The 15,635-nt window shown below is 39.9% G+C and overlaps 2 protein-coding genes across 2 annotated transcripts; one reads left to right on the top strand and one right to left on the bottom strand.

Annotated features, from left to right (window-relative positions):
* Positions 1-1,004: 1,004 nt before the first annotated feature.
* Positions 1,005-11,977, top strand: LOC117732387 (solute carrier organic anion transporter family member 1C1-like). Its single transcript, XM_034535299.1, has 14 exons — positions 1,005-1,100; positions 3,776-3,917; positions 4,524-4,656; positions 4,855-4,976; positions 5,321-5,467; positions 6,123-6,221; positions 7,007-7,255; positions 7,649-7,813; positions 8,416-8,611; positions 8,875-9,040; positions 10,449-10,633; positions 10,909-10,973; positions 11,364-11,481; positions 11,758-11,977. The coding sequence occupies exons 1-14, from the start codon at positions 1,005-1,007 to the stop codon at positions 11,975-11,977; spliced, it is 2,103 nt and encodes a 700-aa protein (XP_034391190.1).
* Positions 11,978-13,218: 1,241 nt separating this feature from the next.
* LOC117732581 (B-cell receptor-associated protein 29-like) lies at positions 13,219-15,066 on the bottom strand. The gene is made up of 7 exons (XM_034535604.1): positions 14,966-15,066; positions 14,609-14,709; positions 14,360-14,507; positions 14,067-14,202; positions 13,669-13,765; positions 13,369-13,469; positions 13,219-13,254 (listed from the first exon to the last, which is right to left on the bottom strand). Exons 1-7 carry the CDS (start codon positions 15,055-15,057, stop codon positions 13,219-13,221), a joined length of 711 nt encoding a protein of 236 aa, XP_034391495.1. The 5' UTR covers positions 15,058-15,066.
* Positions 15,067-15,635: the final 569 nt, after the last annotated feature.

Here is a 15,635-nt window from a genome sequence, read left to right as displayed (position 1 = left end):
CTCAATCCCATAGTGACACTGGAGAGAAGGCAGTTTAATTGTGTATGAATGGGGCCCATTAACAGTCTCTCTTAGATACAAGCTTCAAAACAAACTGATGTGTGTCCAACTTGTGTTTCAAATAGTCTCGTGTGTGGGCTGCAGGTCATAATTGTTTGCGGTCTTGTTGTGGCAAAATACAGTTCTGCTGAATATCTATTAGATGAGCATGGAAGCCTTTATGTCGTCAGCTACAGCTACATTTCTTTCTTGCCGAGTTCAAAGCCATGTTGTGGTGTTTGGAGGTGTGCAGGGAGTTTCCATGTCACGGAATAAACAGTCTGGATTTGAAACATTGTCACAACTGCTCTGCTTTCTCTTACTCTATATTCCTCTGTCTCTCTCTCATCATGTGCTCATTCACCTGCAGACTAAAACATCGCAATGCAAATATCATCTCAAACTGACACTCATTGCATTCCCAGTTTGCTCTCTATAGTAAATGGTTAACATTTTTAAACACTTTAAATGTTTTGCAATATGTTAAAACCATATATATGGTATATATATATATACCATATATATGGTTTTAAATTGGCCCATATCCAAAGCCCAGGTATTGCTAGTCGGATCAGGGCATCCCTTCTTACGGTATCGGTTGTGAATGCAGAGTTGAAATTTAATGTTTTTATGCCTCCAAGCTGGTGACAACCACGGCATGAGGCATTATGTATTTCGTTTATCCGTCCGGTCCATTCGCATAAACACGATATTTCAGGAATGTCTGGAGGGAATGTCTTTAGATTTGGCTAAAACGGTAACCTGAACTCAAGGATGAACTGATTAGAATTTGGTGGTCAAAGGTCAATGTGTTTGTCCATAACTCAAGAACTTATAATGTGTGTGGATAATATCAAAATGGGCTTGACAGATTTCCCAATCTAAATTCCTTCCAACAGTTGTGAGTGAGGATCCACAAGTCAGTCATCTAACGAGAAACTGCTCAGGCAAAGTAGGAGGAAGCCATGAAGAAGATGGACTACACAGCCACAGGCAGGTGGACTCTAGACAACAACCCGACCTCCTCTGCAGTGAAGAACACCTGCCACCCCAATCTGAAGGTACTGTCCTCCCCTGACAAACCCTTGGTTTGACCTGTTGCCAAACCCGTATCTCATTTGTTACAGTTCCTGAATACATAACACAATCCTCACTTAAAGCATGCCATGAATTAAGCTTTGTTGTGTACTGGTAAAATTAGTCAATTTTTTTGGCATATCATAAAGTCTTTCCCAGTGGTGAGAAGACCATTTGGTCCTGGAGCTCCTTTGTTTTCATGTTTTGTGTAAAGACAGTACAAAACTAATAATACGGAACAATTATATCAATATCAAATACCTTTACAATGTGTATTAATTTTGTTCTATCCGGTTTTTAATTGGCTGAGAGGGGAAAAAGTACTTAAGTACAGTTTCACAGGCCAATGGGTGCAGCGTTATATACCAGAGAACATTCATAAGAACATGTACAATATTAAGTATTTCAGCCTGACCACCTGTCTGTCATTAGACTGGCCTCGAGGGGAGCACACAAATATCCCTCCAATTACAGGGATCACATGTACGTAAGAGCCACACAGCGTGCACATGTTGGTGAATGTACCCTCCTGTGTGAGAATATCTAAAAGCTATCGCCGGCGCCATTTCTCCTGCAACGGGATTTTTACAAGCAGGTTGTTCCGCTGATTAAAACCACTTTATTCGTCTTTGGTTTATGCTTTATGATTCTAGTTGATGACCATGCAAAGGTGTTGAGTGCAGCAACTCTCTAACTGTTGGACTGGGTATTAATTTGCTCTGAGAAATTCTACAGACAAAGTCTGTGCTTAAGTAAAAGAGCTCAGGTTGGACCTCTTTATTGGCTTAGGAAGCACATTGGAGAAACATTTAAAAAGCTGCTTAGTGAAATACCAGGGCAACTACAAGAAACATGCCTTTTCATTCATGTGTGTTCTCCTAACGTTTAATCTTACAGTGAACCTCTAAGTGGGGTGCTTTGAATACAACATGCATTCAAAGTGTTTTTGTCTCTTTGTAGCACACACATTGCTAATATTCACAGCAGCACAACTTTTTGAAAACTACATTTTTTTGTGGAATTTTAATTTGGTATTCCTTTTATTAACAAAGTTACAAAGTATACATTTGGTGCAAAGAAACGCAAAGACAATGTAACAAAGTGATGTAAAAATTTATCGTAGAAGGTATAGATAGGTATTGGATGCATAAATGCATAGATTGCCACAGCAGAGTGTTGCCAATAAGCAGAATGAAGCAAGAAGTATTTAAGACAATGGTAAAGTACATTTTGAGAACAGAAATTACATTATGTTTCTCACACACCTCACCATTCATTGTTCCAAAAAAGCAGTGAAAGTTGTCAGTGGCGTCTGACAAAACGCAGACGGCATGACGCTGGTGTAAGGTTTCTATATCAACTTTATTAATGCAGTCGTATGAGACCTTCCGTACCTTAGAATTCCTGCACAAGCATTATATCCACTTTTCTGTGGTATGAACCATAAATTTGCACTTGACATTAGAGCGACGCCAACCCTTACATTGAGAGTTTATTAATCAGCTGCAGACTAGCCAAGTGGTTGCCATAGCAACACTGACACTTTACCATTTACATAACCTATAAATAAGAAGGGTTGAATAAATGCTGAGGAAACTTCAGTAGCAATGCTGGAAAATTCAGGTCACTGAGTTTTCCATAAGCAGGCTGGTTTTTGAGCCACTCTTAACATACTATTAAGCCTGCGAGGTAATTACTCATGTTGTTTAGCATCTACTTAACCGATATTACATGTGGTATGTGGCATGCTTAATTCTTAATTCTCCAGTCAACAATTGGAGTCACGACCTGCAAATATAACATCTGTTTTCAATGAATGGCCCCAAACCTGTGTGTCTCTCACTGCTGCTGATTGTAGAGTCCCCGTAAAATGCTCCATCACTGTTGATGTTTTGAAAATCATCTGTGAATTGTATTGAACATTTTAGAATACATTAAATTTAAAAAAGAATGTTGGTATGTATCTTTAAAGTAGGTTATTAATTAATTAATTATTGTCAAAGCCAGTGGTTTGTAAATTCATAGTTGTTTATTTAATGGCAATGGAATAAATTTATTTGAATCTTCTTGGCATGTGCTTTTCTTCCAAGCTTGGGTTATTGTCATCCCTAAGAAGGCAGGCTATGGTTACTTCTCACCTGTTTCCAATTACGCTGCATGTCCTTGGGTCCTCGCTCATGCAGTGCAGTGGATGAGTCTGCATCACAGTGGGTTTGGCTTCTCTAATCCTCTCTTTGTTACTGACTGTCAGTGTCCACAGGTGGCTTAGCTCGATACATTCTCTGGCCCGCGCTCCAACAGCCAGCTTTTCCTTTTACAAACGCATATCTGCCTTGCAAATTCACATCATACGGTACATAAATACACACACACACGCAATTGGAGAAAAACATGCACAAAGTCTACCCGTTAAGCTACTGCTTAAAAAATTTATTTTTTCTTCATTCTTGCTACAAAATCCTAGTTTGACTTTCTTACTTGTTGTGATTCCTTTCCACTGCGGCTCTGAGGTGTTTCAACTGCAGTGTTTGAACTGCTTGAACTGGAGATAAAAATAATATTAACGCAGGTGGATTTGTTCTTCTGAAGAGGAAAATGTAGATGAAAAGCGCGGCCCACATACTTTGACACGACGTCTTCTCTTTCTCCATCTCTCTAGATGTTCCTTGCATCCTTGTCCTTTGCCTACTTTGCCAAGGCTTTATCTGGCAGCTACATGAAGAGCACAATTACACAACTCGAAAGGCGATTCGACATCCCCAGTTATCTGATCGGCGTCATAGACGGGAGCTTTGAAATAGGTGAGTTCTCAATTCCTTTTTGTCCATGTGTCTCTCTGTTAACTGGCTAAATAGTTTAGATTGAGATACATTGAGATGCATTTAGATCCTTTATGTCAAAGGTTTATTGTTTGTTATCCTATATATATTTTATAGTTTAGATGTTGTAGTTTGGTATATTGATTGTGTATTCTAAAATATTCTTTATGTTTATTCTATAGATATGTATCTCTTGTGTTGATGTGTGGGATTAATTTAGTATCTATCTATCTATCTATCTATCTATCTATCTATCTATCTATCTATCTATCTATCTATCTATCTATCTATCTATCTATATACCTACCAACCTACCTATATTCTCTTCTTCTCCGTAGCAAAGATGGATACGGGTTTACAAGAGATTGCATCCGTCTATAATGTATCATTTGGATGATCAATTCAGTTTTTATTTATTTATTTTAAATGAGTTAGATGTTCTTAGATACTTTGTATTTCTCAGACCTTTTCTCATATTCAGTATATACAATCTGTGTGTGGAGCCTTTGAAGAATACGACACTAATGGAAATTCTCTTAACATTAGGTCTCATATTTCATTGCTTTTCTGATCATCTCAACCTTGCAGGGAATTTGTTGGTCATTGCCTTTGTGAGCTATTTTGGTGCCAAACTCCACCGACCTAAGATCATCGCAATTGGATGTATCTTGATGTCTTTTGGGACCTTTTTGATCGCCATGCCTCATTTCATCATCGGCCGGTAGGCAACATGTCATGTCTGTATGCAATCAATGCATCTCACAGACCACGTTCATGCTTTTTGTCTTCAAGCACCATACACACAATCTAGTGACAGTATTCCTTGCACTTTAATAATGATGTATGTATTTGTACTTTACGATACCGGATGCTTTCTCCCTTCCCTTGTTTAACAGTCAAATTGGTATTTTGTACACAGCTATAAGATCGAAACATCAGTTAGATGGTCTGTGAATTCAACCAATAACCTCTCTCCATGTCCAGCAAGCTCACCTGAGTCCACCAGGGCAGGTGACAGACCTGCTATACTGCCCTCTAGAGGTAAGAGTGGGATTAGTGTGCTCGGTCAAAAAAGCACACATTGCTTATTTCTTTATTCAAATTACCAATGCTATTGGTGTATTGTTTGTATTTGTGTATTATTGTTCCTGTGCCAAACAGTTCCCAACAGGAAATGTAGACAACCACATTGCTGGAGTTGTCTCGATGTGATGTGTTAGTGTGGTTAACATGGTTAATAAGAATAACAATAATGCAGTGATATCAAATATAGAGAGGCAGTCAAAGCATGCATTACATTCATTGTATGTTGTGTTAATATTTTAAACAATTTGGAAGGTTTTAATTTTAAATTCAAATGTTTCCTATTTCATTTTGAACTGCAGGCTGTGAGCGAGAGTCCAGTGTTTCTATGTGGATGTATGTGTTTCTGGGGAATGTCCTGCGTGGGATTGGAGAGACTCCAGTACAGCCTTTGGGAATCTCCTATATTGATGATTACGCACAGTCAGAGAACGCTGCCCTCTATATTGGTAATGCATTTTACTCACTGTACCAAGATTATTTAATAATCAATGTCAATCATTCAGGAATTAAATAAAAGGGTCTTATATTCAAGCAACTAAGAAATAATTCCTTTTTTTGAATGTATTGGTAGGCATATAGGATGTACTAAGGATTAATTGGGAGTAGGTGCCAACATGTTTAGTACATACGGGCTTCTAAAATAACTATAATTACCGTCTCATGGTTGCATGGCACCGCTAACAAGTTATGTTGCCGTTTATACTCATGTCTGTCCAAAATGTCATTGCTTCATCATTGTCCAGATGTGAAATTGTCATGATTAGCATCTGACTTATTGAGTTATGGCCAAACACATGTTTCGTGAGGTTAGTGACCTTTAAGTCAATGTTTGTGCAAAGTTTGAAGAATTTCCCTCCTGGCATTCCTGAGGTATCACAAGAATGGTACGGACATATGTCCAAACATAAGGCATCTGCTGCCAGCGGGGTGTCATAAAAATACACTTAAGTTGACAATGGAATGTCTTAAAATACCAAATAAAATATATCCTAAAATTAAAGAAATTGCTGAATTAAGTCCAAACATTTTATGTTATGTTTATATGTTAGCAGGTGTTGAATGTGGTCAAATTAAAATTCATGTTTTTGTTGTATATTCTAGGATGTGTCCAAACTATATCAATCATCGGTCCTGTCTTTGGGTACCTGCTGGGATCTCTGTGTGCCAAGATCTACGTTGACATTGGTTATGTGGACATGGGTGAGTAAGCTATCATCTCACTGATCAACCATGACTGATTAAAAAAAAACAACGTTCTGCTTGGTAAGTTGTAATCATGTGTTCATACTGCAGAAATGCTCTTGCACTCCTCCGTGGAGAGTTGGCTTTAGAAATTGCCTGTTGTACACAACGGTGTTAAAGCTGTGTGAGACACAATACAAGAGGAAATGAGTTAGGGGAGGGTAAATCCTGTGGTGCAGCTTAATCTCACTGGGAAACACTTGGAAGCTGTTCGCCAACGTAGTTCTCCTCAGGTCCAAAGTCTGTTGGAAGCTCTTTGGACCTGAAATGCTGCATTTGTCTTCCTGCAGTTTTCAGCATAAACTGACTTTGTATAATTCACGTCAAAAGTAATATAACTAAAAACAATTCCATTTATCAGAATCAGAATCAGAACCTTTTATTGCCAAGTATGTTTTCACATAAAAAATAATTTGTCATGGCGGGTGGTGCAACATTGGACAATAACATTACACAATCAACACAGTGCAAGAACTGAAACGTAACATTTACAGTAGAATATTAAATAAAGTGCACAGACAAACAGATGACACTACTTAAAACAGTGTAATGTAAGTGTAAGTTTAAAGTGACAAGTGTCTTTAAAGTGAAGAATTAAGGCATGTGCAGGGGAGTGACTAGGTAGGAAATTGTCCTGAGTCGACCCGGGCTCTGTTCAAAATATATCGGAAACATACTTATAGTAAATGAGAAACCAATTAAACAAAACTCATCTCCATCCGGTGGTTTGTTTCTCATGGCAGAGACGGTGACTATCTCCCCCGGTGATGCCCGCTGGGTGGGGGCCTGGTGGCTGGGCTACCTGATCGCTGGTACCATCACCCTCATGTCCGCCGTTCCTTTCTGGTTCCTGCCTAAATCCCTGCCCATGCCTGTGGATAAACACGATACCAGCTGCACTCCAGAGCAAACCAGGTTCATCAAAGATTCCCCAACCATGGGGCACAAGTTCAGACCTGAGGAGCCGGCTAGTTTACATCAGATGGCCAAAGGTATGATTATAGTCACAGTTAGTTGTGATGTATTAACTATTGCATTGTAATCTGAATGCCGAATCTTTAGTGATGTTAAAACTTTCCCATTTAATGCGGCCTTTTGCAGCTACTTTCTTTGTTTCCTTTATTAACCCACAGTATTCTTATTATTTCTACCACAACCCTAGTTTCTTATGAATTTTAAATTGTTCCCAAATCTATGAACAAAAATCCAATCAAACAAATGTTGTGTCATTCTATGCATGTTTGAGGGTCTAGTTTTGAAGACCGTATGCATGTTATAAAAGCAGTAATCCGTGAATTAAGAAGAACATAAAACAAATTCTCATATCTGTATGAAGAGGCAAAGCCTACATTTTAAGTGCTTTTTTAATAAACTTCCCTATGCAGAATTTGTGCCCACATTGAAGAGCCTCCTTGGAAATCCTGTCTACATCACTTTTTTATTCGTGACCATCCTTCAGTTCAACTCTCTCATCGGGATGGTCACCTACAAACCAAAATACATCGAGCAACACTATGGCCAGTCCGCGTCAAAAGCCAATTTTCTCATGGGTAAGCAGACTGTTTTCATAATTCATAGTGTTTTCCTGGTTTGTATGACTTTTGTTAGGTCATTTTATCCTTTTAGATGATTTACATGCTTGTCCAGAGCCTGTGTTGCTTCATGGAAAGAAACGTATTTAAAAATGCAAAGTGATATGAGCTAGATGGTCATCATAAGAGTTTCATGAGCCAGCTTTGGATGAATCTTTTATGATCCAACTCCCACATCTCTCCTAAGGAAACGCTGCAGTTTCCATATGGTTTACTGAAATCATTGGACAGTTTGGCATTTACTTCTTTAAAAAAGCACACAGATTAACAAGACCATTAACTAGGTCAATCTTATGGTGTAATAACAGCATTTTCCTCCACATAACAGAATGAGGGAAGAGGGTGTTGGATGATGATAAATGCATTTATATCCTCTCTGCAAACAAAAGTCATTTTCATCTTTAAAAGCAACACTGCAGTACACTTTACATAAAATATGAATGAGACCACTTTCATATGAATGAGTGCTCTTTCTTTGATCCCTTTTGGGGAGCGATGCTGCCGCCTTGCTTGTTCCCGTTGTTTCCTGACGAATCTGTTCTCTTCTGCGGCTTGGCTAGGCATGATCAACATCCCGGCTGTGGCCCTTGGTATGTTCTCTGGAGGGGTTATCATGAAGAAGTACAAGCTGGGTATCATGGGAGCAGCTAAATTTGCCTTTGGGACCTCGTTGCTGGGCTACTTCCTGTCGCTCATTTTCTTAGCCATGGGCTGTGAGAACTCCAAGGTGGCAGGCATCACAGTCTCATATACCGGGTATGTGATGTCTGGATGCATTTCCCTCATATAACGTAAGATAAACAAAGGTAAAACAAAAACAAATCAAAGTTAACATTCAGAAGAAGGAGCTAGGTTTGGATCTAAGGAAATTCTACAATAAATCAGTGCAGCTGAGACACTTTCTGTGTCTCCATTTTCATACTTCATGCACATTACTGTGGTTGCGGCTTCCTTATTTGATACATATTTCATGTGGGCTGTCAATAATATATGCATATTCTTCATGTTGTCACATGCAGAGTGGAAGTCCTGTCTTATGAGGAACAGTCTCTCTCCTCCGACTGTAACTCGGCTTGCTTGTGCTCGAGAAGGGAGTGGGATCCGGTGTGCGGAGAGAACGGGATCACCTACATGTCCCCCTGCTTGGCTGGATGCACGTCCTCCACTGGGACCGGCAGAAACACGGTCAGACACACACCACAGATTTCACGCCACATCCATATTTCTTAGTTCAACTGTTGACGAACAAATGCAGCTTAAAATGTGGGCCTGTTTGCTGTGATTCTTTCCTATCATGCCTATGGATGCCGACAGAGTAGCACATGACATTTTAGGACAAGACGTGTTCAGACAACAATTCATCAGCATCAACAACTGCACCTCCTCCACTGCTCTTCTGTCTCAGGGCGTCCCCCAGAGTTCGGTGCTTGGTCCTCTTCTGTTCATCGTCTACCTGCTCCCTCTTGGTAACATCATACGTCATCACTGTCTCCTCTTCCACTGCTACGCTGATGATGTCCAGCTCTACATCTCCACAAAAGCCATTACCACTACTACTCACTCCACTCTGACAAACTGCCTCACTGACATTATATCATGGATGCAAACCAATTTTCTCAAACTCAACTGTGATAAATCGGATATGATCATCATCGGCCCCAAATCTCTCACCAAAACCAGTCACAACTTCTGCCTCACCATTGACAACACCACCCTGTCTCCCTCCCCACACGTCCGCAACCTCGAAGTCATGTTTGACAGCAAACTCTCATTTGAACATCACATCAAACAAATCACCAGAACTGTCTTCTTCCACCTAAAAAACATTGCCCGTCCCCGCCCATCACTTTCCTCATCTGCTGCTGAAACTTTAATCCAACGCCTTCATCACCTCCAGAATTGACTATTGCAATAGTATTCTTTATGGCACATCTTCCAAAATCCTAAACAGACTCCAATACATCCAGAACTCTGCTGCTCGCCTGCTCACCCACTCCCGTTCCCGTGATCACATCACCCCTGTTCTCCAGAGCCTTCACTGGCTCCCCGTCCCACAACGGATCCAATACAAAATCCTTCTCCTCACTCACAAAGCCCTCCATAATCAGGTCCCCTCCTACCTCACCGACCTGCTCCACCACCACACTCCATCCCGTCGGCTCCGCTCCTCTGATGCCAATCTCCTGTCAATCCCACATAGGACCAAGCACCGGACGTGGGGTGACAGAGCCTTCTCCATATCTGCCCCCTCCCTCTGGAACTCTCTCCCCAAACTCATCCGAGACTGCACTGATCTTTCCTCATTCAAATCGCAAATCAAAACCCACCTGTTCAGAACTGCTTTTAATGTGTGATTGTTTGTTTTTGTTTTTGTTTTCTTATCAGGGTCCGAGCGACTCAGAAAGTCCCTAGTTATTTGTTTTATTTGTTTTACCTGTATTTTAGCTATTCTTATTTATTTATGTTTAGCTTTTAGGATGTTTTAATTATGTGAAGTGTCTTTGAGTATTATGAAAAGCGCTATATAAATTAAATGCATTATTATTATTATTATTCCTGCTGTGCGGCTCATCTATCGTTCTTCTTTGTGTAGGTGTTTGACAATTGTAGTTGCGTATTGCTGGCTGACACCCAACAAGGCAACCTCACGGCCACTCTGGGCCAGTGTCCACACAGAGACAGCTGTGACAAAATGTTTCCTTACTTCCTGGCTCTGTCTGTGCTCAGCTCCTTCATCATCTCTCTCGGGGGAACACCTGCCTTCATGCTGCTCGTCAGGTGCGTCGACAACCCCCCTTGTGGAGTCACTGGACTCATTAGACATGCAGCCGGTTGTTGGAGCAATCCATCATTAAAAGATGACACTTCCTGTTGTATCAGAACATTTGTTATCATTTAGTATATATTTAGATATTTACATAGATATTTACAGAAGTTTGCATTAAAGTAATAGTTCTACTTTTGCACCTTAAAGTGTAAATCATTGTTATTTTTGAAGTGTTGCAAGGTTTAAGAGTTGAGTCTCCTTAAACCCCTCAGTCTTGTCTCTATAGGTGCATTAAGCCTGAGTTAAAATCCCTCGCTCTTGGAATCTACACGTTGGCCACTCGCACCCTCGGTGAGAACCATCTTTATTCTCTACATTACAGTCTAGTTAGTGTAAATGTCAAACACATGGATATATCCTAAGAGCTGACATTCAGCATTCTGTTGGATGTTAGTGAGCAAAATGACTGCAATAATGTGTTTGTGTAGAATTAATCAATTATTACTTGAAAATCTTCATTAAATATTTCTAAAAATGTTAAGGATCTTATGTATTTTAGAAACCTTTTTTTCCATTTAAAAAAAGTATCATTATCATATTTACAATAAGTACACCAATAACCTAATTTTGTTTTGTCATTTTATCAAAGTTCCAATTGATTGATTGATTGATATCTCACCTTGAAGCAACCCATAATGTTCTCTTTGTTTGAAGTCACAAGTTATTTTGAATTTTGAACAGCTGGAATACCTGCCCCAATATACTTTGGAGCCATTATCGACACAACATGCCTCAAATGGGGAATCAAGATGTGCGGAGGAAGAGGAGCATGCAGAATCTATAACACCTCAGCTTACAGGTAATTTGATCTGTTATAAAGTGCTGTATGTAATATCCACTCGCATATCTTCTAGAACTAAAGTTCACTTTCAAACATGACAAAACATCTATAACCGAGTGACTTGTCCTGCATGGCTGCAATGCGTATGAACAAAATGATTAAATGAACTAAAAATAGAGGAACAATGTTGCTATTGTTAAAATAAAGTATACGCATAAGTTTGCCATTTCATGCTTGACTCTTTCCCAGTGTGTCGCTTAACAGTACATACTTCTCTCGCTCTCTTTTTTGCAGGATACTGTACCTGGGTCTGACTTTGGGCTTAAGGACAATCTCCTTCTTCCTTTGTATTTATGGCTTTGCTCTATTAAAAAGACATATAAAGAAGGAGGAGAAAAATGCTCTGACCAATGGGAGTGCAGAGTTAGAGTCACTCAGGAAAGAAGACAGGAGCTCCGTACACTGTGAGCAGTTTATACCGGCCTGCAACCCTGACAGAGAGACTCACTTGTGAGCCTCAGCTCTGCTCTCCTGACTCGGCTCCACGGAGCATCTCAGTCATAGAGAAACACAAACTGTGGACTGTTTTCATAGCATTCAGAGTATATACATTTGAACTGGATTTGTGGAGATGACGAGTCATTTAAAAAAACTAAATATACTATTTCTGGAATGTATAAATATATGTTTGTGTTTTTCATGAACGGAAGACTTTTGTAGAAAAAATAATGTAATTGTGCTGTATTTTCTATGTTTGTCTTCGTTTTTATGAATAAACTTGATGAAATACAATTTTTGGATTCAACATATATTAAAGGTGTCGTGTATAGGATCTGAAAGCATTTAGAGGTGACAAACTTAAAGGAGAACTACGTTGGCTGACGCCAAACCGCAACGTGAGTGTCTTCTGTTAACAAATAGGGTCAACAAGCAGAGGAAAGCTTGAGCAGCACAGGAGCAGCTGACCTCTAAACAACCTTTCTGTTGGCATACTGGGAAACTTCCTGTACTGATGTAACAAAAAGCATCCCTTCACTTAGAGTTAACCTTTTGTGTTAATGTGGTATCTGCCTTTTCAGTGGCCTCCTTTTTTTATCAGTATGAGGGACACACTGTCTGGGGTTTTAAACGTTTATTTTTCATGCTCATGTTTGTCATGTTCGAACCAAACTGTCACAAATCACAGTGTCAACAATTGCCGGGCCAACTCTAAATTGTTTGTCAAATTATGCATATTAAGGTTTGAAGGTAGATCTACCATTCCAGGATGCTTAGGAAAGCTAGTAAAAACAAAGATGTTGAAATATCAAGACAAGTGCTTAGCTCACTGAAAGAAATGAAACTTTCAATTAACTGGTGCACAATCTCTCTACATTGACATTAAGTTCAGCATAATATCATGATGTATTTCTGGGATTTTGTCAGATATTAATTAGTTACCATAATCATAAGCCTCTGAGACACAATCCCTTTGTACAGTTTTAATACTGAAGAACAATGTTCATGGCAAAGACTTAAAATAAGTAGATGTTTTCACCTGTTTATCCGATACCATAGCTTAAATTTCTTTGTATCCCATCAATTCAAAATGTGCCTCAGTTTAAACTTAAAAAAGAATATTGAATTAGTAAAAGATAATACAAAACATTGCCTCTGGTGACCCACTGCCTATGGCACACAGTTTTAGTGTCATGAGAAAAAAAAGTGCATGTAAAGAGAAGGAATCTTGAAACAATTGTCACTGTATTCCTGTGGTTACTGATCCTTTTTGTCTGCAGGACTCTGAGGATTCTGTGGATCAAGTACACGATTAGAAACTCTACACTTGAGTATTAGGTGGGTTAATATAAACATAAAGTGTGTGTGTGTGTGTGTGTGTGTGTGTGTGTGTACACTATATCAAACCTGGAGTTGATGATGTTCTGTCAATAGTCTGTCATACTCTTGTGCCAAACCTTTGGCCTGCCTCCTCATGGCCTCCGCTTCGGCATGAGACTTGCGCACAGCTACAAACACAAACAGTACTTCATCTATCAATTGCACTTCATATTATCAATGCCCCTTAGACTTAGCTTATAGCACTGTTGTTGTATATATTCTTCTCATAATTATAGCTTTTCATGAAAATCTTTTTATTAGAATGTTGCTTTGATTTTAATGTTGAACTGCAGATCAACCTGTCTGAAGGAAGTGATGACTACTCACCCTCCCCAGCAACCTTCACTTGATCTGCCAGCTTCTCAGCTTCCAGCTTCAGTTGCTGGTTTTTCACTGACATGGCTTTTTCCTCATCCAGGAGAGCCTGAGCACAAAATAGTCTCCTTAATAACCAACAGCAGAAAACAAATCACAGAAATAGTACTCTATGGCACTATGAAAATACAGTATATGCAATACTGCCTCCACACTTTAAAAGGTGTACGTACATAATTCCCAAGCATTCTGAAAACGCAAAGTAAATATTATAAAGGTGCAATATAAATTGCAGTTAGATATTATGTATTATATATTACTTATATGGGAAGTCTTCGAAAAGAACAGGCTTTAGGACTACAAGACAAAAAGAGTTTTAGGTCAGTCGTTAGCCTCTGGTTAACTCTTACTTGTGTGAGCATCACGTTGTCGTCCTGGTGCCGCTTGGCTGCTTTGACAGCACTGTCCATCTGGGCCTGAAGACCTGCACTGTTCTCCACCGTGACGGCCACCTGGTTTAGCAAGGTGACAATCCGACGCATAATACTGTGGTGGAGGACAGGAAAAGATGAGGACCGGAAGAAAAAGAAGGCAGGGCCTCAGTGAAGTGGACAGTTGTGTGAAATGGTAATGTTCGTCTGTGACTGGAGGTCCCAAACACATTCTGTGAGGCTGAATAAATGTGGAAGGAAGTAACACTAACAGACAGAGGAAGAGAGAGAAGCCAGATATGTAGAGGTTCCTCTGGGCTCTGAACAGCTTCATGTGGACATTGTCGTACAAATTTGGGTTCACCTTGGCATCGTGCATGGGCTCAGGACCCGAGTACTTCTGCACCTCACGGACAGCATCTGAGGGTGGGCAGGGGGACAGAAGCGTGAACGAGCTGGACCGAAAACATGCTGTCAGTGCACTTTGTGTTATTCAATGGCAATCAAAGCAGATTGCTTACCGAGGAAAAGTACAATAAGGACCATGATCATGGTGAAAAAGCCTTTGTTCCAATATGGAGATAACCAGTTCCATATTCTCCAACTGAAAACTGAACACCATCTACAAAGTAGACAAAAAGGCCATTGTGAGTCAAACATAATGCACAGTAGATCGACCCTGGAAGGACATGCATGCACTCTGCTGGTGATTTGTGTGAAGTGGTTCTTTAAATTTTTCTTATTTCAAATCTTGCATAGGACTTTTTTTTTTGGGGGGGGGGGGGGGGTAGAAAATGGGCCTTTTCACAGGAAGCTGAGGACGAGTTGCTGAATGAACTTTCGATCATGCTTTGTGTTTGTGTGTTAGAGTGCAGTACCTCCGTGCTGATATGAAGGGTATACACAAGATGAGGTTGACTGCTATCTCCGCATAGAGGAAGAAAGCCACAGCAGTCCACTGGAGAGTCATTGTGACGGGGATTTCCTGAGGCGATATACACGTTTAATTAACTCCATGTTTACAATTACGAACATATCTCAGAGCATAACACTGCAAAGAAATCTTGCTATATGGTTGTGTTTCTCCATTAGATAGTAGCAACTAAGATTAAATTACAACAGCAATCATTCACCCATAAACAAATGTCATCGGAAAGAATACCTATTAAGGTGCTCTTTGCCTATACTATACACAGTATACTGGACGATATGCTACTCATATTGTAAAGTGACTTTTTGAGCACACACAGACGTTTCTGTAGGACGACTACATGAAACAGGCCTTCTGCAACAGGCATTTATAGTCCATTTGCTATTTGAAGGCTTTTAGCTCTAAATCTCTCCTTCCTCCTCAGCATTAGTACGAGTGGCTCATTCTGTTTAAGGTTCAGGACGTGCACAATTTATTCCAAGCCATAAACAGAGTTGTTGCCTTACCAGACAAAGCTTTGCGATCAGAAGAGTGGGAAAGTCCAGACACGCATGCGCTCACACACACTAACAACAGCTGCTGGTGGGCCTATAAGGAGCTTCAGCCCTAAATAAATC

Source organism: Cyclopterus lumpus, chromosome 6 (genome assembly GCF_009769545.1).
Source record: "Cyclopterus lumpus isolate fCycLum1 chromosome 6, fCycLum1.pri, whole genome shotgun sequence".
In the NCBI taxonomy this organism is placed as follows: Eukaryota; Metazoa; Chordata; class Actinopteri; order Perciformes; family Cyclopteridae; genus Cyclopterus; species Cyclopterus lumpus.
This window is presented reverse-complemented; position numbering and strand designations above follow the sequence as displayed.